Source organism: Lepus europaeus, chromosome 14 (assembly GCF_033115175.1).
Source record: "Lepus europaeus isolate LE1 chromosome 14, mLepTim1.pri, whole genome shotgun sequence".
Classification (NCBI taxonomy): domain Eukaryota; kingdom Metazoa; phylum Chordata; class Mammalia; order Lagomorpha; family Leporidae; genus Lepus; species Lepus europaeus.
In genome coordinates, this window is record NC_084840.1 from 17380522 (window position 1) to 17405155 (window position 24634).

The window sequence follows — 24634 nt, forward strand, 5'->3', positions numbered from 1 at the left end:
GAAGTGAACCCCTAGATGGAAGATCTCTCTGTGTCTGTTGTTCTGCTTTTAAAATGAGGAAGTCAAAATTGAAATTTTTAAAAAGAAAGAGTTTTAATTACCTCCACCTTTGAACTTCAGGATTCCTGGGTAAGGTTACCTGTCTCATGGTGGAGCCAGGATTCGAACTCAGATCCCACCCCATGCATACCCCACCCCTCACACCTGCCTTGGTTCAGAGTAGCAGGGGCCCTGGGTCCGATTCTCCTGTAGTCCCACCCCTTCCTGAAAGCTGTGTTCATTTTGGACCGGAAGCAGACGGGGGAATCCCAGCACAAGCCAGACTGTGAAGTCCTCCTCGGGTCAGGGGCGGGGGGCTGTGGGAACACAGGCCCTCACGTGCTGGATCCTCCAGGGCTGATCCCACGGGACATGAGGGAGGAGACGGCGCAGCCACTTCACATCTGACTGCCACATAACCCCGGAGTGACGGTGCACAGTGTCACATGCGTTGGGTTAACCTGGCCGTAGGTTTTGTTCAAGCGCTACATGCTCTCGGCACGCCCTTGGCCTTGGTGGTCATTCCTAGCAAGGCCGCCAGCTCCTCATTCAAGGAGGCAGAGACAGCAGGGGTGTCGAGGCAGAACGAGGCCTTCCTTGCTCTCCCTGCCTGCCTGGTCCTGGGCTCTTGGCTCTCGGAGGCCCGCAGTGCAGGAGAGGGGATGGAAGCCACGTGGGTGCTTGTGGGGCAGGTGAGCTGTGACTTCATGTAGCTGACAGTCTCCTCCCCACGACCCCAAGGGACCCAGGACTTCCTCGGGGAAGTGAGTTTTTTTTATTTACTTTTTAAAATTGACGTAAAATCGATGTGCATTTAATGGGGTACAGTGATATTTCCATATATCCGTACAGTGTAAAGTGGTGAAGCCAGGGTCACGAGCACTTCCATTTCCTTGTTTATGTCAGAAGCCTCGCCTCTCCTCTAGCGCTTCACGAAACACACAGCAGATCCTGGGACGCCGTCACCCCGCGGTGCCACCGGCGCCAGAGCTGACTCCTTGCATCTGGATGTCGCTTGGCTCTATTCAGATGGCTTCTTGTAGCTTCCAGGAGGGAGAGAGAACATGCGGTATTTGTCTTTCTGGTTTTGTTTTGTTTTGAAAGATGTATTTATTTATCTATTTATTTATTTGAAAAGCAGAGTTACAGAGAGGCAAGGAAAGAGGTCTTCCATCCTTTGGTTCACTCCTCAAATGGCCACAATGGCCAGAGCTGTGCCAACCCGAAGATAGGAGCCAGGAGCGTCATTGGGTTCTTCCACGCATGTGCAGGGTCCCAAGCACTTGGGCCGTCTTCCACTGCCTTCCCAGTCCATAGCAGAGAGCTGGCTCAGAAATGGAGCAGCCAGGACTAGAACCGGAGCCCATATGGAATGCTGGCGCTTCAGGCCAGAGCGTTAACCCACTGCACCACAGCGCCAGCTCCTGTCTTTCTGGTTTTGACTTAAGTTAATATGATGTCTTTCACAGACATCCAGGAAAAAAAAATTTTAGATTTATTTGAAAGCATAGTTACAGAGAGAGAGGGAGAGGGAAAGACACACACACACACACACAGGTCTTCCACCCACCGGTTCACTCCCCAAATGGCTGGGACTCCATCCAAGGGTCCAAGCACCTTGGCCTTCGCTGCTGCCTTCCCAGGTGCATTAGCAGGGAGCTGGGTCAGAAGCAGAGCCGCGGAATTGAGCTCCTATGCAGTGCCGGCGTCACAGGCAGCTGCGTGACCCACTGGGCCACAGCGCCAGCCCCTGCAGTGTGTGGAAGAGGGCTCGGAGGCACTCTGGGCTCTTAGAAGTGGCGACACCTCCCTGCCTGGGTGGCTGCACACGGAACACGGGCCCGCGTGGCCACTCAGAGCTGAAACACGGCCCCCCAGGGTCTTCACGCCCTCCGTGCTGCTGCTCAGAACCCCGGCTTCCTGGCTTCCGGCTTTGCACTTAGGGGACGAGGCTCAGATGTCACGGCATCGTCACTGACGCCCGCCCCCAGAACGCAATTATTCAGGGGATTCTGAGAGCCAACGTAATTAGTCCAATTAATCTCTAGCGATGAATTATTCTGTCCGATAATCGTCTCCGGAAGCGGAGGATTCATTAGTGACTTCGACTGACAGCAGAAGTCAAATGTCCTTTTATCTCTCCTCCCTGTCCCTGACTTGACAAATGATGGAATGGCCCCGCCTCTCCATTAAAGAGGAGGCTGGGACCTGGGTGAGTGGATGTGCTGCCTGCTCCACACGCACCCTTGACCTTGACCTTGACTGTTGGGTCTCAGTTTACCCAGTGAAGACGTGGGGAGAACTGAGTGAGTAACCAAGTACCTCCCAGGAGGATTGCTGGGTAGACCCTGGGGAAGACAGGTCACCTCCATCAAAAACCCCAGCCTAAATTTGGGAAGAGATGAGTGGCCGTGGGCAGTGAGCAGCCCCCTAGCACGTGTGCCCTGTGAGGGCTCTTAGAGCAGGTGGCCCTGGGGGCATAGCTGTCTGTTCCATGGGCTGTCCAGGGCACCCTGGCAGGCTCCAGGTCGGCGGTTGATGGTTGCTAGCACTTCTGGCCCTCTCCCCAGAAAGGAATGCAGGCCAGGGGTGCCAGACTCTGCATGTAGTTCCTGGGTGGGTCCTCGACCCTCAGTAGCCCTGCATGGGCAGCATCTCCACGTTCCTGGTTTCTGCCCTGGAGGCAGAGTGAGGAGGCCTGCAGGGCAGGAGGAAGTGGTGCGATGCTGGGTCCACCTTGGCGCGGGCCACGTTTCTTGGTTTCGGGGCCGTCCTGAGTGTTGTTTGCTGGCGTCCCAGTCACCTATCCTCCCAAGTCATGACATCACAGATGTCTCCAGGCACAGCCAAAAGTCCTTGTGGGACAAAGTCCCTGTTCTCTTCCCAGAGCCCCTCTGCGTGGCACAGCCCCCACAGAATCTGTGGTTACTTCTGGGTGGGAGAATCAGCGAAGGCTTCCTGGAGGAAGCTGTCTGGAAACCAAACTGGGAAGGTAGCTGTTTTGTTCGTCTTTTTTTTTTTTTTTAATTAAGATTTATTTATTTATTTGAAAGGCAGAGTTACAGAGAGGCAGAGGCAGAGAGAGAGAGATCTCTTCCATCTGCTGACTCACTCCCCAAATGGCCACAAGGGTCAAAGCTGCGCCGATCCAAAGCCAGGAGCCAGGAGCTTCCTCCCACGTGGGTGCAGAGCTCCAAGCACTTGGGCCATCTTCCACTGCTTTCCCAGGCACATTAGCAGAGAGCAGGATTGAAAGAGGAGCAGCTAGGACTCCAGCCGGCCCCTGGGAGCTGTCTGAAGACCCCACGTATGCGTGCATTTCAGAAATGTTTGGCAGCAAAGTCACCGTTTCACCACCAGCGTTATGGCATGCCCCCTGAAGGACAGGAAAGGGGGCGGCTTCCTCGTAGAACCCCCCACTCTCTGGCCCCCGCGCTTCTTCTCAGGGAACCCGAACATGGCCTGGGACACCTCTCAACCCAACCCGCCGAGAAGCCACCGCCAAGCACCAGGAGTTGGGGCACCAGGTGCAGCCTGCTTGCATCCCTGGCTGTGGGCGGGCAGCTGGCCTGGTGTCGCAGCTGGGCGTCCTGTTCTGTGCGAGGTCAGCCCCCGGGTCGTTCATCCTCCGTGTGCGGCTCCCTCTCCCGGACCACGTCCCCTTCCCTCTACCACACCCCGGTCCTTGGCTCTCAGGTTCTGTGTGGCTCAGGGCGTCCCTTGTCTTTGCCTCCTGGTCGGGGACTCAGCCACTCACAAGGTTAATGAGCCGGGGTCACGGGCATGGGAGATCCAGCAGTGGACACAGCAAAGGCTGGCGGCCAGGTGTGGATGGAGAGAAGCGGGCAGGCGGCTGCGTGACAGCCGGGAATGCTGAGTGGTGGGGTCCGTGTCCCCCGAGAGCTGGCTGAGAGGCTCTGGGGACTTTGCAGGGGGAGCAGTGTGAGAGCAGGTACTCGGGAGCAGTGTCAGACAGCGCCGGGTCAGAATCAGGGGCGGGGGGTTTTACTGCCCTTTCATTCCACGTGTGTTATGTTGTATGTCCAATAAAATATGTAGGTGTGCCTGCCCAGGGAAAGTCGCCATGGCTCCCTCGTAACAGGTGTCTGTGACGGCCTGGAAAATTCGAGGGAGCTCCTGGTCGCCCTCAAAGGCGTTTATGGCGCCTGGGGAGCCCCTGCCCTCTGAGTTGTGTCTGGCCGGCAGTGGCGAGGCCAAGATGTCAGCGAGGAAGACGGGGACTCAGAGGGGTCACTGGGCCTGGGTCTGAGTCTGCCTGCAGGGGGGACCCGCGGTGGGCGCCACCCAGAGGGCTTCAAGAAAGACACAGGCTCAGCCATCGGAGAGTGAAGCCCAGGGCATCGGGCGACTGCTGGTGCAAGGCCAAGGCTGGGACGGAGCTCGGGAAATTGGGGTGGGGAGGGCTCCTGGAGGAAGCGAGCTGGAGTGAGGGCAGGGAGGGGGCTGTCCTGTGGCAGATGGGGTGGCGAGGCTGTCTCCCTGCCCAAGCACTAGCCACAGGGGCCTGTGAGCAAGTTGGGTGGGTGGGCAGCGGGGCTGCCCCGGGGATGCGTTTGGTCAAAGGCACGGAGGACCTGCCCCAGCTCAGGCAGCACGCCGCCGTCGGCCGACCTTTACCCTGGAGGCAGCGAACGTGCAAGGATATGTGGGTGACAGAGTGACACACGGGCTGTGGTGGAAGTCTGAGCCAGGCGCCAGCAGGGACCCCGAGAAAGGGCGAGCGATTGCTACCCTGAGGAGGAGCCAGGCGTGTACTCGCGGTCGCCCAAGCACTGTTTCCCAGGCCCCGGTGCTGCTGGGCTGTCTGCGGGCTGCCCGAGGAGGTGGAGTCCAGGGGGAGCTGAGGTCAGCGGGCAGCAGAGGCTGGAACGTGCTCCTGGACATGAGGGGCTCAGAGAGCAAACGCTCAGGAGCTGGAAGGAGAAGTGGTTTCTGCCCTGGCCCAGGAAGGCTTCCAGGAGGAGGCATGACCCAAACTGGGCCGTGAGCGCTGGGGACATGCCACTAGCAAGGAAGGCCCCTTTGATGGGAGCAGCAGGGGTGTGGCAGGAGAAAAGATGTGGAGGGGCAGCAGGTGACTGGCCGGACTGGGCGGAGGAGACACGTGGAAGAGGAGGCACAGCTTTCTCATGGGAGGCCTCGAAGGCCAGGCCGGTGTCGCCTGAAGTCTCTGTCATGTGCACAGGCCCAAGGTTCTGTGGGTGGGATGCGTTCTCAGACTCCAGGGACTGGGGGCGGAGACCAGGGCCTGTTTGAAGCCAATGGAGCCATCCCCCAGCCTCCAGCCAGAGCTCGGGGCTCCTGGCCAGAGTTCTCTGTCCCTTGCATGTCCCCTGATTTGGCTTCCTGGGGGGAGGGGACACGCAGAGACATCAATTCCGTCAAGACGGCTCTGCCTGTCCCCACAAGCAAAGCCCTGGCCTGCTGTTCCCATGGCAACCGCCTGTCCGCGCCAAGCAGAAGGAGGTGCCGGAGCAGGGAGCGCTGGAGGAGACGGGCGGCAACCCCCCTACGCCACCCCGTCATCACTGGGGACTCCCCCCTGCTGGGGTGCAGGGGCGCAGGCAAAGTGAGGGCAGTGGTTAGGAGGACTGGAGGCCTAGGGGCGCCCTTTGTTCTCGGAAGGAGGGAGACAAAGTGTAAGGCGCGGGCAGCCGGTCCCCTACTCCGCTCCATTCTCCTTCCCAGCCCGGGTGCCCTCATTAAAGATAGATGGCTCTGGGGAGGGTGGGGGCAGGGGTCACCAGCTGCTGGGGATTGTTTGCAGGCAGGAGGCAGCCAGGGCCACCAGCCCTGACCACAGAGGCTGGAGAGGGCGTCCCAGGGACCCAGCGTGGTGGTGGTCGGCAGCACGTCTGTCTCCAAGAGCAGAGCCGTCCTGTGGGAGTGTGCCGGGGTCTGTGTGTCGGGGCTGTGGGCGCTGGCAGGTTGCTTATGCGTTGAAAATCAGGGAGAGAGAGACGCAGACTCCTGACTGGCGCCTGGGAGGAGCACGATAAACAGTCCCAGGCCCTGGGGTCTCATCCCAGCCCTGCCTTTAGCTGGGACCCAAGGTGACCTGCAGAGCAAACTCCCCTCGCACCCACCCCCGCTGAGGTCTGTGGTCCTGGCATACAGTAGGCGATTAATCCGTGTTATTTGCCTCCTTGCTGCAGAGGTAGAGATGGATGACATACAGTCTGTCCTGAAAAATGTATATGATGACTTGGGGCGAGGTTGTCGCGCAGTGGTTAGGCTGTCATCCGCGTCCCATATCAGGGTGCCAGTCTGAGTCCTGGCTGCTCCGCTTCCTGGATGGAGCTCCAGGCTCCTGGCTTCAGCCTGGCCCAGCCTTGGCTGTTGGGGCATTTGAGAAGTGAACCAGCAGATGGAAGATTTTCTCTCTCTCTCTCTCTCTCTCTCTCTGTTACTCTGCTTTCAAGTAGATGGAAACAAATAGATGTTTTTTAAGTTATTTGTGGATTTCAAAGGATTTCTGACATCAAACTTTCCCTCAATTTCATTTTCCCAGGAACTTTCTAAAGCACACTGGTACTTTAAAGAATCAGGTTGGCCAGACCCAAAGTCCCACCCACCACTCCTCTCTGTCTCCTCCCGCCCTGAGCCTGGCCTCGGCCTCCACATTCTGACTTAGCCTATTCTGTGCTCAGGCCTCTTGGCTGGCGTTGAGGGAATTGGGACAGAAGATGAATGGTTAGTAGTGACACCTGGCCTTGCCCCGTCCACCCCAGGCTCTGCCTCCCCACTCCTGCATCCAGGGCGCTCCCGACCACCCCCTCCTCTCCCAGGGCCTCACTGGGATCCCTCCTAGCCCCCTGCCTGTCCTGTTTCAGCACGCACAGTGGGGGCTCCCCTCGGCACACCTCCTTCTCTTCAGAGGGCTCCAGCAGTAGTGCTGCCCACCAGCTGGGAGGAAGCGGGGTGCGTGGCCAGGTTCCGTACAGGAAGTGTGTGCTGTTGCTAAAGTCAGCCGTGGCTTTGTGGCTTGGAGGACCCGTGAATCTCTCCAGACCTGGAGATCCTTTTTCCTGGGAATTTGGCTCCATTTAAATGGTGAGCAGCACGAGGCCTGGGCTCCTGGGGCTGCATCAGAGCTTGAGTGAGGGCTGGGAGAAGCCCTGGTGCCTCTTCCTGACCCTCCTGGGTCCCGCTTGCCCTGGGGCCTGCAGGCTGTCCAGAGCGGCCCCCGTGGCCCCGGACAGGAGCCCAAGCTCTCCTCTGGTCCTACTCAAGCAGAGCTGCTGCACCCTCCCCACCTCCCTCTTCTGCCTTCCTCTTGCCCAGCTCTCAGCCCGATGGGAGCAGCAAGAGAAACCGAGTCCCAGCGACACAGAGCAGCTGGGTTCCAGGCTCCAGGAGACGCTGGGGCTGGGACCCAGGAGCGTCTGCTTCCAGCACTTACTTCCCTTCCAGATGTGGGGCCCCTTGGCTCCTCCACCCCCAGTCCCACGCATGTGCTCCCCGTGCAGGAGCGGGAGAGAGAGGGGTGGGGGTGGGGGTGGGGCTGAAGCCCTGTCTTTGGCCACAGCTGGTTCCCAGGCGGCCCCTGTGTCAGGATTGGACAGAAGCAAGTGCTGATGGCCCGACCAGGCCGCTGAGCACAGCCGTTGGACTTGGCGGGCAGGCACGCACCCTGCCTGCCAGACACCCCAGGAAGGTTCTTCCGAGGCCAGAGCTGTGCAGGTTCCAGAGCTGGGACAGAGCCCAGCGGGGAGAGGGGGCTCCCTCGAGGAAGTGCCGGACGGGAGTCGTGGCTGCCAGCAAGGCTGCGGCTGGCTGGCGGCCCTGCGTCTTGGGGGTGGGGAATGCGTGGCCTGGCCTGCAGCCTGTGGCTCCCCCGTCTCCTGGCACTCCTGTATCTCATTCATCCCACGAGTCGGGCCCCGCCTCATCCTGTGATCTGCGAGGCGTGTGGGTCAGGAGGGGCCTCCTGGTGTCCGGCTGTCTCGTCTCCGTTGTCATTTAGAATTTATTCTGGGATGAGCAGGATTTCAGAGGTAGACTTGGAATGCAGCTCACTGCTGTACCGCTTACATAAGCTGTGTGACCTTAGGAAGTAAACTGGCCTCTCTGAGCCAAACGTGGAAGACCAGCAGTTCTGCTGCTTTGGGGCTGCTGGGACGGAATGGATGTCGGGGTTTGCACCTGCTCAGTGCGTCAGACTGTCGGGAAAGGCCGGCTCCTGTGCTTTGGCCCCAGAGTGCACTGCCTGCTGTAGCAAGCCTTCTTGTTCGTGACTCCCCGCCGCCTCCTTCCTGGGAACTCACCTAGCTCCTCCTTCCTTCCCTTCATGCTTTTGTCCCAGCCTGGTCCTTCCGGTGGGCGGTATGACCAGCCTGGTGGCAGATGGGCTGAGCCCAAGGGTCCCCGGATCGCTGACACAGAAGGCCTTCGCAGAAAGGGGAGCCCCCCAGGGAGGCAGCCAGGCAGGGCAGATGTCAACTGTTTGACACAGGAGCAGATGAGCTGCAGGCAGAGCCAGGGGTGGGGGAAGGGGCAGCCTCCGTGGGTGGAGAGGCAGCCCCACGTGGAGCTTCCCTGCCCCAGCTTTCTCCCTCCGAGTTCCTAATCCCAGCCTCCCCTCCTCCACCCCCCAGCTTGGTGCTAGGATCAGCAGGCAGTGTCATCTTGAGCAACTCATTGCTACTGGAAGGTTCTGGGAGAGAAGTGGTGTCAGGGGCAGGCTTGAGGGTGAGGGCCTGGGCTGGGGGTGAATGTGGACAGCGTGGGTGTGGCTAAAAGGCCAGAGTATCCAGAACCGAAGCCCAGTGGACCTTGGTGTCAGGGCCCACGGACCTCAAAACAGGCCCCTCTGTGAAATGAGGTTGGAAGTGCACCAGGGCCGGCGGCTGCAGGGCAGCCCGGCCGTGGCTCTGGAGCACTGTCCGGTGGAGCTCTCCGAAGCAGTGTGATGGTTGCTGTCTGTGCCGTGGCGGTTTCTAGCCAATGTCAGGACGTGGCCACTGGGCACTTGAAGTGCGGCTCATGCAGAAGAGGACGTGAATGTATTCCTAAAGCTGTTTAATACAAAAGATGCTCCCGTCATTAGTCATTAGGAAAATGCAGACTAAACCTACGATGAAGTATGATTGCACACCCACCAGCGTGGCGGTAATAAAATAAGGCAGTCGGCGACACGTGCTGCCCAGGCTGTGGGGACATCGGGATGCGTACACACTGCCGGTGGGGACGAGAGACAGTGGAGCCAGCCCAGCAATTCCTTAAAACCTTGAACGCAAGTTCCCCTGTGGTCCAGGGCTGCACTTCCAGGCAAGTACCCCAGAGAGTGAAACGTGTAGACACGTGGACGTGGATTTTCACAGCAGTATTCACAATAGGCGAGAAGTAGGAATGTCCCAAGTGCCCACGAGGTGACAGCTGCGTCAGCGAGCCGCGGTGTGTCCATACGGCAGGGTAGCGTTAGGCGTGGACAGGAAAGGCACGCTGAGTCAGCATGCTGCGGCCTGGAGGGACCTTGAAAACCCTGTGCAAAATCAAAGAACCGGTCAGCACGGCTGCCTGCTGTGAAATGTCCAGGACAGATAGATCTGTAGACAGGAAGTGGGGTGGTGGGGGCCGGGGTTGGAGCAAGAGACAGGGGAGGATGACCACTCCTGGGTACAGGGTTTCTTTTAGAGGTGATTACCAATATTCTGGAGTTGGACTGTGCGATGGTTGCACGGCTTGCAGATGTACCCGAAACCGTTGCGTTGTACAGTTTCAAAGGCCGGATCCTACGTTTCTTTGATTTGTGTCTTGTCTCTAAAAGTGGGTACTGCTGCCTCTGACAGTGTGGATGGCGCCAGAGACCTGGGCTGAAACCCTGGCTTTGCCACTAGCTGCTGTGCTTCCTCACCCTCCCTGGGCCTCCGTTGTCTCCACTGTCAGCAGACATCGTAACTGGACTATCCCAAAGGGTTGTCATAGCGATGAAACGGGCTCAGGTTCAGGAAGCTTCCAGAACAGTTCACCTATACTCCTAGACTAGCATCGCTGCTTTCACAGCCAGAACTCCCGGGCCACCTCCAAGTGCAGCCACACCTGCTCCTGGCCCTGCCCCGCCCCCTCCACTGTGTCAACTGTTGCTATAACAACCACTCCCAGCTCCCAGCAGCAGCCAGTTCCTCAGAGGAGGATGTCACGTGAGGTTCTGGGCAGCGTCGCTAGTGGGAAACAGTTGGCAGCAAGCTTTGAGGTTCACGGGCCAGGCGGGAGAGTCGGGGCCTGTCGTGGCCCCAGGTGTCCCCGCAGGTGTGTCCAGGTGAGAAGACCGGATCCGTTCCTGCACCCGCTCTCCCATCCTGGAGTCCAGAGCTCAAAGGGAGATGGAGAAGGGCGGGGACCAGCCACCGAGCACTCCTTCCACACAGGGCTGGAGGCCGAGCGCCCTCTCCTGGCCTGCAGCCTCTGCCTCCACCACCCTTGAGCTGACTAGTCCTGGGAAAGTGGCCGCGGAGTCCTCCACGCTGTGCACAGGGCTGAGCTGTCCCCCAGCTGGGCGTTGGCCTGACCCCATCAGCCGCGGGGGGGCCACCCTCCGTTCACTTCCTGCCCCCAGCTGCCAGGGCTGCCAGGCTGGGGGTGGGGGCAGTGGGGGTGACCACCCTCCCTCCTCATCAGCCGGAGTCTTGTAAACTCTGGTCCTGGAATTGGGCTTCCCACTGGTCCCCGGAGCCCCTTCTGCCCAGGACGCAAGCTCCTAGAAGAGATGCTGCAAACGCTCAGCTGTTCTCCCAGGCCCCGGTGCAGCCAGGACAGGAGGACTGGGGCGGGAGGTGGACGGGTGGCAGCCCGGGGAGCGCGGAGAGCCTGGGAGGAAGCAGCTGTGCAGACAAGACGCACAGGAAAAAGCACCCTTGGGCGGCTGCCCCCAGGCCCACACGTACACAGCTGCCCGGCTTGCCAGGATCACACAGCCAGGCCGCGGTGAGGACCTGCGCCGCCTTGTGACCCTGCTCAGCAACAGGCCCCAGGGACTGTGGCTGCGCTGGCCGTGGGTGGCATCCTTGGGCTGCGAGGCTGTGCAGCAGGTGCCCTGCAAAGCTGCAGATGGCGGCGCAGCCTCCCAGGAGAACACACCGTGCGCTGGTGCCCAGGGCGCAGGCTTGGTCTGAAGGCCGGGGGCACTGCCCGGCTGCCCGGAACGAGCGGTGATGGACGTCCTGATCCATCAGGACTTCCCCAGATGGGACCTGTGGGCTGCTGAGTCAGCTTCTGGGGGTGCCGCACCAACGTGTGTACCTTTACACACTCGGAGGGGGAGGGGGAAGATGCTTGCTGGGACTTCAGCCAGCACACAGCGGTCAAGCTGGCTAGGGGCTTGGGGATCCTCTAACCCCACTCCCTTAGTGGTGGGTGGGGAACTGAGGCCACGCAAGGGAGAGTAACAGCTGACCCGTGTGTGCCCTCGGGACAGCCAAGCCAGAACTCTTTCTTTGTTGTTAAGGTTTATTTTATTTTTCTGAAAGAGTTAGAGAGAGAGAGAGAGAGAGAGAGCTCCTCCATCCGCTGGTTCACTCCTCAAATGACCGCATTGACCAGAGCTGAGCTGATCCAAAGCCAGGAGCTTCTTCCGGGTCTCCCACATGGGTGCAGGGGCTCAGCTCCTTGCCTCCAGCTGCGCCGCAGGACCGAGCCCCTGCCGACTGCATAGGCCCCTGGAAATCCAGTGCAGGGAACCTGGGGGATCCTCAAACCCGGCCTCGGGGCCGTGGGTGGCGACCTGGAGTTTATGTCCAGACCAAGGTGTGCCCGCAGTGCCCTGTCTGGAGTTTGAAGGCTCATGGAGAGGAAGGATGAAGACGGTTCAGGTTCCCAGACATGGACATGTCGTCAGCAGAACGGCTCGCTCGGCAGCCAGCGGTCGTGACATGCGGAGACCACCCCCGGGCGTCCTGTGCCGCCGTGGTACTGCATGGTGCTGGGAGAAGGTGGCCCAGGACCAGAGAGTCTCCTGGTTGGAGAGACGCTGGTGTCTGGAATGGCTTTTGTCAAAGTGGTATTTGATGTGTGTGTACAGGGACCCCAAACTGTGACAAATTTCAGAACTTAGGGGAGACATGGAGCCCATCCTGGGGGTCAGGTAGGGTCAGGAAAGAGGGTCTTTCCTTCATGGGAGTTGTTGAGTGTGTGTATGGGCGTGTGTCTGTAAGTGTGTGTGTGTGTGTGTGAGTGTATGTTATGTGTGTACATGTGTATATATGTGATTATGTGTTTGTGAGTGAGTGCATATATGTGACAGTGTGTATGAGTGTGATTGTGTGTGAGCATGTGTGTATGTGTGTAGGTATGTGTATGAGTGTGTATGTATATGTGAGAGTATGTGTGTGACTGATTGTGAGCATGTGTATGTGTGTATGAGTGTGTGATTGTGTATGAGTGTGAGTGCATTGTATGAGTGTATGAAAGTGTTATGTGTATGAGTGTGAGTGCGTGTCCATTTGTCTGATTGCATATGAATGTATGTATACGAGTGTGTATGAAAGTAGGAGTGTGTACATGAGTATGCGTGGTTGTATGAGCGTGTATTTGTACAAATGTGTATGCATATGTATCAGTGTATGTGTGTGACTGAGTGTGATTGGGTGTGATGAGCATGTGATTGTGTATATGTGTATGAGTATGGGTGTGAGTGCATATGAAAGTATTATGAGTGTGTGTGTATGAGTGTGTGTGTGAGCGTCTGTATATGAGTGTTGTGCATGTGTATGAAAGTGTTATGAGTTGTATGTATGTGTACATGTGTGTATGAGTGTGAGTGTATGAGTGAGCATGTATCAGTGTATGTATGAGTGTGTGTATGAGAGAATGAGTGTGTGAGTGAGCATGTATCAGTGTATGTATGAGTGTGTATGAGAGTGAGTGTGTGAACATGAGTGAGCATGTGTGTATGTGTGTATGAGTGTGAGTATATGAGTGAGCATGTATCAGTGTATGTATGAGTGTGTGTATGAGAGAATGAGTGTGTGAGTGTGTATGAGTGTGTGTGTATGAGTGAGCATGTATCAGTGTATGTATGAGTGTGTATGAGAGTGAGTGTGTGAGCATGTATGTATGTGTGTATGAGTGTGAGTGTATGAGTGAGCATGTATGTATCAGTGTATGTATGAGTGTGTGTATGAGAGAATGAGTGTGTGAGTGTGTATGAGTGTGTGTGTATGAGTGAGCATGTATCAGTGTATGTATGAGTGTGTATGAGAGTGAGTGTGTGAGCATGAGTGAGCATGTGTGTATGAGTGTGAGTATATGAGTGAGCATGTATGTATCAGTGTATGTATGAGTGTGTGTATGAGAGAATGAGTGAGCATGTGTGTATGAGTGTGTGTGTATGAGTGTGTGTAAGTGTTGCTTGGAGCCCCCGTTTCTAGGACATTTGTCGGATCTGTGATTGGTACAAGCCACCCTCCGTGGTTAATTTGTGCTGGGATTCATCCCAGGGTGGCTCAGCCCCTGCCCAGCACATGGAGCACGGGCGGGAAGAGTGCTGGGCCAGAAGTGACCCCTGCCCTGCCCTTCACCCTTGCCCTGTGTGACCTGGGCGAGCCCGGGCTTGCTCTGGGTCCCAGGGACAGGTTACTTGTCCCTGTCGGAACACTAACAGGACAGTGGGTGCTATGGTGGTGGGAATGCTGTGACTTTTTTTCTTTTAAAATATTTATTTGAAAGGCAGAGCTACAGGGAGAGGAAGAGACAGAGAGAGAGAGAGAGAGAGAGAGAGAGAGAGAGAGAGAGGTCTTCTATGGCCTGGTTCATTTCCCAGATGGCTGCAATGGCCCTGGCTGAGCCAGGCAGAAGCCAGGAGCTTCATATTGGTCCCCTATATAGGTGCAGGGGCCCAACCACTTGGACCATCCTCCACTGCTTTCCCAGGTCGTTAGCAGGGAGCTGGATTGGAAGTGGAGCAGCCGGGACTCAAACCAGCGCCCACGTGGGATGCTGGCATCGCAGGTGGCCCTGGAATGCTGCAACATAAAGCTTCTTCCTGGGGCCTCGCATCTGTCCCTCCTGTTGGCTGCCACCTCGACCAGCCACTCACAGCAAGAGCCCGTGTGGAGGCTCCATGGCCTCTGTGGCTACACTACTCGCGTGGCTTCTGAAACGCCAGGGCGGGAATTCAGGCTTCGGCAGCCGGCTTTTGCAGTTTACTTAATTGTCAGCTAATAATTAATGCTTCTGAGAACGGGGGAATGTGGCTGCTGGAGCCCCTCCTCCCACGTGTCCTGAGCCTATAGGGTTAGTTCCCTCCGCTGGAGGCCCCCCTCCCTCCCTGGAGTGGCCATGGGAGGCCCCCCGAGGCCCAGCGTGTCCCACATCTGAGCCTGGCTCCTAGGGACAGGGGTGAGACGGGTGGCCTCACCCTAACCTCACTGCAGGTCCGAGAGCCTCACCCAGCCACAGCCAGGTCCCGAGAGAATGCTGGGTCCCCCCGAGCTGCACTTCCTTAGGGGTGGGGGAAGGTGTGCACCCCTATTTGCAAGTAAGAGACCCAGAGTCGGCACAGCCTGGGTGTCTGCCCATCGCTCACCTCCCCTTGGTGCCTTCTAAGTGCAATGATAGAGCGCCTACTGTGTACCAAGCCCTGTACAAATAAGCATGTTATGAACAAACCATACCAGGTGGTGTCATTCTGTGATATGGGGAAAATGGCTGCAAGGTGAGATGACCTGTTCAAGGCCAGACCCGCGGGGAAGGGGCAATGCCAGACCTTCCTATCCGGTTGCCCCCCGTGTCTCAGCCTCTTGTTAGCAAGGTCATGGCCCTGCCCTCCCGGGGAAGCCTGTTTTCTCTGACATCAGGGCACCAAGGAAGACCCTCCTTGCCATCCTCCGCCCACTGCACCTGGGCCTCCCTCTCCCCTCTTCAGGGGCTTGGAGGCAGGCAAACCTGTGCTGAGTTACCTGGCTCAGATGAAAGCAGGGAATGACTCCCAGGATCCTACAGTGCACCTGCGGCTGTGTTGTGTGTGTGTGTGTGGGGGGGGGTATGCAAGCACCTGTGTGGCAGCTGTGTCCCATCGCTGTTCCTCAGCCCAAGGACGCTTGACGGGTGGGACAGTGGGCTCTCGGTGGTCTTGTGTACGAGCTAACATGTGAAGGAAGCCCCACCCTGCCTACGCCCCAGTGCCTGCTGGGAGGGTGCTGTTGTGCTGGCCACCGTGAGTTGCCATGGTGATGGTGGAGCACACACGTCCTCCCGGCTTGCTCCGTGTGCAGGGAAGGTGTGGAGCGGCAGCCAGGATGACCGCATGAAGTGTCCCTCACAGACCTCAGTGTACCCTTGGGGCTACTAGGAGCTCTCCTTGGCCTCCCTCCAGCCCTGAGTCACGCATGCTACGCACACGCACACACACACACACACGCTCCTTCTTTGCAGCAGGATCCTGTTCTGTAACTGAGTGGCACTCGAGCTGCTCAGAGTAAGGATTGGGGGTGTCCTGACCTGGCACCCGATGAAGGAGGGAAGTTCACTCTGCTGGCCTGGGTGGGGGTGGGGGCCTTGCCCTAGCTTGCACAAAGGGGCCCTGCAGTACCCTGAGCACCCCCACACTGAGGGGCACCAAGGCCCACCCCACATCCAAACATTTCCACCAAGGTGTCTTGCTGCAGCCAATCAAACAAATCATTGCACCGTCCCTGGGTGTGATGATCTTCACAGAGCAGCAGGAGCCTCAGAGACCCGCCCCTCATCCCCCATCCCCTCACGGGGGTGAGGAGAGAACAGGGTGACAGGGTGCAGGAGGGTGAGAGGTGTGGTGACCTTTTTGTAAATGCAGCTCACTCATCTTTTTAATCTAAACATGTGAAGATGCGCCTTCAGGGTCGCGGGGTGAATGGGAAGTACTCCCTACCCTAGGCTGTGTCTGCAGCCTTCCAAGCTTCAGATCCCGGGGCTGTGGACACCTTCCCCAACCCCCAGGAATATGTCTGTCCCGAGGAGGTTGGAGGACAGCCCCCACCCACCAGACAGTCCCCTTTCCCAGAGCTGAGCCTTGGAGAAGCAGAGTGGCATGCCTAAGATGACCACCAGGGGGCACTGCCGGGCATGGCGAGAGCCCCAGGGCGTAGCTCTGCATTGCCCATCCTGCCTCTTCCCGAGCCCTGCTTGGAGCCTCCTGTGAGCACCTCTGCCCTCTCCAGCTGGTCAGCCCCTCCCAGCCTGCCCCTCTCCAGTTCCTGGGTTGGGCTGGGCCGCTTCTAAGGATCCTTGTGGCTCTGAATTTTGGCAAGTCTGGGAGGCTATGGGGTAGCCCCATCCCGGTGCTGACATGGAAATGAGGGAGGTGCTGGAAGGAGTCTTTGGGGAAGCCATCTGGGGAAGAGGGCAGCGTGGCTGGGCAGGGAGAGGTGGCAGGTGTCCCCATACCTGTCTCTGTCCCTGCTGTGGCGTTAGCATCCCACCTCCCCCTCACACACACCCCTGCACTGCTCTTCTGTGTATAAATATTTTCCCCTTAAAAAAAAAAAAAAAATCTGGCGGGCGCATGGCTCACTAGGCTAATCCTCTGCCTGCAGCACCGGCACCCCGGGTTCTAGTCCCGCTTAGGGCGTCGGATTCTGTCCAGGTTGCTCCTCTTCCAGTCCAGCTCTCTGCTGTGGCCCGGAAAGGCAGTGGAGGATGGCCCAAGTGCTTGGGCCCTGCACCCGCGTGGGAGACCAGGAGGAAGCACCTGGCTCCTGGCTTGGGATTGGTGCAGCACCAGCTGTAGCGGCCATTTGGGGGGTGAACCAACGGAAGGAAGACCTTTCTCTCTCTCTCTCACTGTCTAACTCTGCTTGTTAAAAAAAAAAAAAAAAAAAGACATCTTTCTAATGCATCAGGTATCCATCCACTTCTTTAAGAAAAAAAAAAAAAAGATTTTTATTTTGTTTGAAAGGTAGAGTTACAGAGAGAGAAGGAGGAGACAGAGAGATCATCCATCTACTGGTTCACTCCCCAGATGGCCACAATGGCCAGGACTCGGCCAGGCCAAAGCCAGGAGCCAGAAACTCCCTCCAGGTCTCCCTCGTGGGTGCAGGGGCCCAAGCAGTTGGGCCATCTTCTGCTGCTTTCCCAGTGCGTTAGCAAGGAGCTGGATCGGAAGCGGAGAAGTGGGACTTGAATTAACCCCCATCCACTTCTTAAATGTATTTTGTTGTTTGTTTTACAAATTGTGGCAACGTCCATCCATTCTTGAAATGCTCATTGAGCACCTGCGTTGTGTGGTCTGGATGCCAGTGGTGGGCATCACATCATATCGGTTTCTTCCTGGGCTCAGCTCTGCCCTGTGCTGCCTGTCAGGTGGGTGACCTGATCTCACTGAGTCTCAGTTTTGTCATCTGTGAAATGGGATGGCAGCACAAACCTCCCAGAAACCTAAGGACTCAACCGGTGATTCCTGGCACACACAGGTCTCTGAGCAACTCTTAGTCACCTCCTCTGGGGAAGCCCTTCTGCCACCCCTTGGATGGGTTGTCTGGCCCAGATGCCCAGTTCTCTGCCCACGTAGGCATTTTAGAACCAAACTTGAAAACACGTTCTGAACCGGCCCATGTTCTGTGCCAAACCACGAAAGCCACAGAGCCAGGCACAAGGTGATAACAGCCAGGGTAAACAGGCGCTGGCAACCACGGACGACATGCCAGGCTGGGGACAGGGCCCAGGCTGCTGGAGACCTGCCGGCTGTCCCTGCTGCTCACCACCAGCACCTGGCTGGGGTGCGGAGGGGGCCGTCCTGGGGAGGCACAGGAGAGGCGGCTGGGTCAAGGGTGGAGGCGGTTCTGGGGAAAGAAAGGCCTCTCTCACTCGACAGGCAGAGCTGCTGCCTGCCAGCAGCCCACACTTTTTCTTAGGGAACAGCATCTCCTAAGGGACTCCAGAATGTTCCCTTTGGCAGCCAGGGGGGCCTCACAGCCTGCTGAGTCTGGGGGCGGAGTCATCTTGGGCAGAGGGCGGTGGGCTCTGAGCCTGGGGTGGGGGGCGGGGCAGAAGCCCCGAGAGCCAGAATTCTCGCGTGTTCTCCACTGTTCTGCTGTCGTCTTCCTGCCAGTCCCTGACTCCCCTGCGGGAGGATTTGGTTCCATTTAGCAACTCCGGGTTCCAAAGTGAAAGATGCGCTTTGGGGCAGGGCCAGGTCCTCGTCACGGCGTCCCGGGGCCTGGCGTGGCGCCCGACACTCAGGCCTGTGCGGGCCAAGCTTTGTGGGATGCGGAGAAAGTTCTCTGGGCCCCTTCACGCTCAGGCACCCCAGCCACATGGAAAGGAGATGAGGTGCCTCTCCTGCCGCTGGAGTAGCTCAGCTGACCGAGTCCGTGTCCTGCCTGGAATGGAATGACCCTGGTCAGCTGTGTTCCGAGACGGGGCCACACCCGTGCCTGGTCCTCGCTGGGCCTTGTGCCACTTGGGTGGGGTGGGGTCTGTCCAGAGCTTGGTGCCTGCCCCAGAGAGTGACTCTCAGCCCCTCCCCCTCTAGCTCCCCTCCAGCCACCCCACGTTCGGGAAGCCTCACCCGGGATGTTCCCCATCAGGCCCGGGGTCAGGTGTGTGGAAGCTGCCGTGCCCAGCTCCCCAGAGCCGTCTGCTGCCGTCTGCCCCGACTTGGCCATGTTGGTGGACTCATTGCGGTCTCCACACCACAGGCTTTGCAGGCTTTGCATCAGGGCATGGTGCTCCTCCAGGAGCCCCTTGTTAAGGACCTGCCAGCACGCCCCTGCTGGAGATGTCCAGCTGACCTCAGCCACCATGCCTGTGACCTCTGCTTGGAGGCCCAGGGCCTCCCCCAAACACAGCTAGAAGCAAAGGTGGTGACCTGGGGGAGGGGTCTGCCAGGTGGCCCAGACACGGAAGACCCCGCCTGCAGCCTCAGAGGACTCAAGGGCATGTGCCCAGGGCCTTGAAGAGCAGAGGGGCGGGTGCCTAGCACCCCCGCCACCTGGCCCCTCTCCCCTTCCTGACCCCAGCCCCAGTGGCGAGCCCTCTGCCTCACCAGCTCTCCCTGTCTCCCTCCCAGACCCAGAGTCCCAGAGGAAGAGGACGGTGCAGAACGTTCTGGATCTCCGACAGAACCTGGAAGAGACCATGTCCAGCCTGCGAGGCTCCCAGGTGACGCACAGGTGAGCTCTGGCTGCCGAGGGCGTCCCGCTGGTAACATGCACTCATGGGGGCCAGGTCTGCGGAGCCCCTGCTGCAGGGGGAGGGGCAGCCAGCCACCCCCACCAGGAACCGCCACCACCAGTCATGTCTGCTAGGCGCTGGGGTGTTGCGTGTGCGTGTGTGTGCGTGCACACGTGTGTGTGTGTGTGCAGAAGCCGTCACCAGCTCAGGGTGCTCACTCAGGTGCTCACTCTGCCTCCCCAGGCCCTCTCTCCTCATCTGGCAGAGTGGGTAGCTAAACAGCCCCTCCCACTCAGGTTTCTGGAACTCTAGGATGGGTGTCGGTCCCACCCAGCACCTGGCTCTCCTCACTGCTACCACCTGGTGCTGGGGTCGGGGGTGGGCAGAGGCAGCCACACAGTGCCCCCAGCTCCAGCCCAGCCCTGGTTTGGCCTCCAGCTGAGGGACACTGGTCCCTCCCCGGCCGGCTCCCCGGGGCAGCTCCTGGCCACAGCCTGCACCGTGACTCACGTCGTCCCCCCCCTCCGCTGGCCCTGCCGCCTCCTCTGGGCTGCCCAGATGAGCTCATGCTCAGCTCCGGGGGGCAGAGGGAGGAGAGCAGACGGACGGCCAGGATTGCGAGAGCTGGGGTGCGGAGCCGGCGGGCTGGGGGTTGATTAGAAAGCCTCCCAGGGGGGCTGCGCGGGGGTTCCTGGGCTGGAAAATTTCTAACACAGTTGGGACAGGGGAGGGGAGCGCTTCTCTAAGCTCCGTGTGCGGCCACACCAGTGGTATCCAGACGCTGCCAGGACCCCAGTGAGAGAGACTTCCTTCCCTTGCAAGTATCCCGGGTGCCATGGGCTGGCTGAGACTGACGTGGGCCTGAGCTTGGTCCTTGGTAGCTCTCAGCCATGGCCCTGGCTCTTCCTCCTCGAGCCCACCCTTCTCCAGCCCCCTCGGCTACCCCCACCCCTCCTAGACATCTGAAATACTTGAAATGGTAAGGTCAGCCAGCGCTGCCACCCTCCGGGGTCAGGCCTGCTCGGGGCAGCAGGGCCCTGGCTACTGAAAGTGATCCAGCAGGTCCGAGAGAAAGAGTGGCCGGTGGACTCCCGTGGCCTCGGGTCCCTGGCCCCTACCGTCTGTCTCCTGCCTCCATCTCAGCCCTGAGCAGCTGCCCAAGTGGGGCGTGGCTCTGGCCCCGCTGGGCTGAGCGGTTCAAGACCCGGTATATTGAAACCTTAAAACATCTTCTGGCCCTCACCCAGGGAACTTGGAACATCTCTCCATGCCAAGTTCTTGCCAGCCTCGTGCCCAAGAAACCAGAAAGTGCTGGGTAGCCGAGAGGGTCACACCCCAAATGACTCACACCTCAGGGCAGGGCAGAGGCGGCAGTCCCAGCCCCCAGGGAGGCAGGACAGCTGACCCCAGGCGGGGCTTCGCCAACGCTCTTTGGAAAAAGCTGACCCTGGGGTTGGTGCTGGGGGGACGTAAGGCTTCGGCCTCCTTTTAGAGAGGAACCAAGAGACCCGAGGCTGGCTTTTCTGTTCCCTGTGCACCCAGAGCCGCTTCCGCCCTCAGCCGTTGGCTATTCCCGTTCCGCACTTTGATAGCCGGAACTACTGTTCCCTGGCTTCGGCCAGCCCTTCCTGCAGGCCAGTGGAAGGGTCTGGCCAGGCCTCCCAGGTGAGAGGAGGAGCAGCCGCGGCTGGGAGAGGGAGGCCCACGGGCTAGGTGGGGGTGAGGGCGGGGGTCCGAGCCGACATGGCTCAGACCTCATGCAGCTGTGTGCCGGGCACTGGCACCCTGCAAGCACAGCCTTCGTCCAGGGTGTGCTTCCTGTGAGTCTGGTTTCAGCCTGAATGATGATGTAGAGGTTCCTCATCGGAATTGGGCCGCTTCCTGCGTCTGTTGCTCGTTGTACCCAGCTAGGAGACAGGTTGGGGCAGGCGGCTCAGGTTGCGGGCAAAGGCCGGCCTGGGGTGGGGGTGGGGCTGGCACCGTAGGTCTGCAGACAGTTTGGGGCTGCAGAGAGCTGTGCAGGAGGGGTGGCCTGGAGCGGGGCGGAGAGCCCCTGCCCTGTGTACCAGCTTAGAGCACAGGGGGCGCTGATGAGCAAGGCCAGCCTCCTGGAGGCTCTGAGCAGAGCTGCTGCGCAGCACCAAAGGGGGCTTGAAAGGCCCTGGGACCCGAGCACAGGAGCTGGGAGTGGGCCCAGGGAGGAAGCCACAGTGGTCGCCAATGCCCAGTTCAGCCCGGGCTCCCCGGCTGGCACCCAGAACTCAGTCTCAAGGCCATTTGGATCCCTCCAGTTCCACTGATCGAAACAGTAGAACCAATTTTCCCAGGTCCCATGGACGTCGTTTTGCAGGATCGGCCTTCTCGTAGGGAACCCTGCAAAGACTCGGCGTCCCAGTCCCGCCCCCACCCCTGTGAAGCAACCGGAGGCCCGTGTGTTCACGGAGCAGACCTTTCCCTTGCCTGCTGCGCCCCAGGCCCAGCCCCCAATTCCTCTGCCCCCCAGCTGGCATGGGGCCCAGACCCTAACTCTTTCACTCGCCCCTGTCTGGCTGTAGTTGGGCAAGTTATGGAGACCCCACCTAGGAGGGATTTGGGGGCCCTACTGCTCGGCTGGGTGGAATTACTGCCCTCAGCCTGAACCCGCATCCAGGCCACCCCCAGCCAGATGCTGGCCAGTTCTCCTCTCTGCACCCCCCTGGCCCCTGAGGGGGAGAGGTCCCCGCCTCCCCTAGCATCAGGCCCCCGGCAGTTTCCTGGGCATCATCACAGGACCTGAGCCTTGGGGTCCCACACCCTGCTTCTTCCATGTCCTCAGCCTTTTCCCCGCTCTGCCCTGCACCTGTGCCTCGCACCTGTCTTCCTGGGGACCTGCCACGCCTCTCAGGTCTCCGAAGCTTTCCACACACACTCCAGGTTTTTCTGGGAATTCACTCACTGATAGAAGTGACCAGGGCCCTGCCCCACCTCCCCCAGGAGGTCTCTCGGCCCCCTCCCGTTCAGTGAGCACCTTCTGTGTACCAGGTGCTGAGTTTCTTGGATCTGTGCCCATGTGACCCTCACAACTCCATGACATAGCTCTCATACTGCTGCCCCATTTTATAGATGAGCAAATGAAGGCTTTGCCGGGTCCGTTACTTTCCCTGGTCTCACTTACTAATAAATGACAAGACAGGACTCAAACCCAAGCAAAATGCCACGATCTAGGCTCTCGGGAGTAAACCAGAGAATACATTTTTCTTTGACAAGCCGAGATGGGATGTCAGGAGGCTAAGACACACGTGGCAGTCTCGTGGGGAGGGGGGGGGGCAGATGGTGAGGGGCTGGGGGCGCAGCGGCTGCACCCAGGAATCCAGCAGCAGCCTCCCTTTGCTCTCCGCCCAGCTCGCTGGAGATGACCTGCTATGACAGCGATGACGCCAACCCTCGGAGCGTGTCCAGCCTCTCCAACCGCTCGTCACCTCTCTCCTGGCGCTACGGCCAGTCCAGCCCGCGGCTGCAGGCGGGCGACGCGCCCTCGGTGGGGGGGAGCTGCCGCTCAGAGGGGCCGCCGGCCTGGTACATGCACGGGGAGCGGGCCCACTACTCCCACACCATGCCCATGCGCAGCCCTAGCAAGCTCAGCCACATCTCCCGCCTGGAGCTGGTGGAGTCCCTGGACTCCGACGAGGTGGACCTCAAGTCTGGCTACATGAGCGACAGTGACCTCGTGGGCAAGACCATGACAGAGGATGACGACATCACCACCGGGTAAGTGCAGTCCCTTGGATGCCTGAGAAGGGGCTGGGGAGGCCGGCGAATGGGCGAGGGCCGTGGCGTCCATGTGACCTCACTCTGAAATCAGATAAAGGCGGGGCCTCCATTGGAGGATCTGATTGGTCAATGAGGGTGCCTCCCTCTCATTGGCCTCTGTGGCTGTCGTTCTCTGCTTGCCCCACCCCCTTCCCTGGTCTTTTGCCCATCAGAAAACTGGCCCAAAGAGTCGTGAAAAATTGTTCTAGTCCCGGATCTTCTGTGAACTCCGTACAGACCTGGGCAGCCTGATTGTTTCCCCATTGTCTACTGCCGAGAGGAGGGAAGGAGCTTGCAGGGAACAATGTGGTCAGACAGGAAGGGTAATGGGGGCTCTACTTCCTTGGCCAGGGATCCCAGCCCCCTTGTCCCCGCCTTACCCCGTGGTAAGGTCCCTGGTCCCTGCTCACCCACCCGTAATGTGACTTCCTAACCCCACCCCAGTCTAGAACCCCCTCTTTCCCATCCTTTACCCTGCAGGGACCCCCTCTTGTCTTCCGCCTAGGTGAGCGGGTGGGCCGTGGAGACCACCAGGAAAGGGATGACAGTCTGGGAAGTGAGGGGAGGGGAAGGAAGAACGAAGCACTGGGCACGAAGGGGGTCCTGGCAAACTGCCCCAAGCCCCACGACCAAGGAGCTGCAGTGATTCTAGACCCTTCTCTGAGCTGACTGCCCCTTCCGGTCTGCCTTCTTGGTTTGCTGGGACCACACACGGAGCAGCGGCACCACTCCCCCTACCTCTCAAAGACTTACATGTAAGCTATTTCCTATCTAACTGCCCGGGACTGCCTCTCCCCAATAAAATCTCGGACGGCAGGGAACAGAGGCGGCCTCTCCTCGGAAGAGACCCAGGGCCAGCTCCAGGCCGTCCCTGTCCCCACCCCCGCCCCACCCTGGGGATGAACTTGGCGGAGTCTGGCCAGGGCCTGTCCAGCTGGTGGGGCTGCTCAGGAGCAAAACAAGTGACGCAGGAACAAGCTGTTTACTGCCTGTGCGGTCCCCGGGGCCAGCCCAGCCTCACGCTCAGACCCTGGAGAAGCCAGCCAGCGCGCAGGCCCCGGGCCCCTTTGAGGTCAGGGGCCCGTGCTGTGCAGCAGGCAGAGCCCAGGTGTTAGAGGCTCAGCCCCAGGAAGCTCCCGGGTCCCCGAGCTCCTCGCTGGATGGGGCAGAGGCCGACACAACCTTGTGGGGCCAGGGGCTCCCGCAGACCCCCGGCGATAGGAAGAACCACGGCCCCAGCTCTGCCACGCCCCCAGACTGACAGGGGCGACAGGACCCTCGTCCTCCGGGCGCTCCCACACGGCTGGAGGTGGGGGTCCTCTGAGTGTCCCGTCCTGCTGCCCCTCGGCGGGCATGGCAGAAAATCCCGTAGGTGTTAGGAGGCACAGGCCCTTGCCTTAGCCATCCCACTCTGAGGAGGGGTCAGCACGGCTGGCCTTAATTATCTGTGACTGTGGGCAAGTGATTAAGTTTTACTGGTCTGTCTGCTAAACAGACGCTCTGAGTGGCTTCGTCTGGGTCAAGTGCCTGGAATCACCCCTGCCTCACTGGAGGTTAGCTCGGAGCGTTTTGCTGTTATTGTTGTTCGAGTCCCAGACGATGGAGACGCGAGGCTGAGCACCCATCGCTCAGCATCGGCAGCAGGATGGATCTGGTAGCCCCAGGGGCTGGCGTGTGGGGACGCGGAGTCCCGGCA

The 24634-nt window shown here is 59.3% G+C and overlaps 1 protein-coding gene across 3 annotated transcripts in view; it reads left to right on the top strand.

Moving 5' to 3' along the window:
• The window catches only part of NAV1 (neuron navigator 1), a 228814-nt gene that overhangs the window by 114479 nt on the left and 89701 nt on the right, over window positions 1–24634 (top strand). For all 3 annotated transcript variants that reach the window (XM_062211580.1, XM_062211581.1, XM_062211582.1), the window contains 2 exons: window positions 19046–19148; window positions 22531–22896. In XM_062211580.1, coding sequence (XP_062067564.1) covers window positions 19046–19148; window positions 22531–22896 — 469 coding nt within the window. The remainder of the gene's footprint in view (window positions 1–19045; window positions 19149–22530; window positions 22897–24634) is intronic.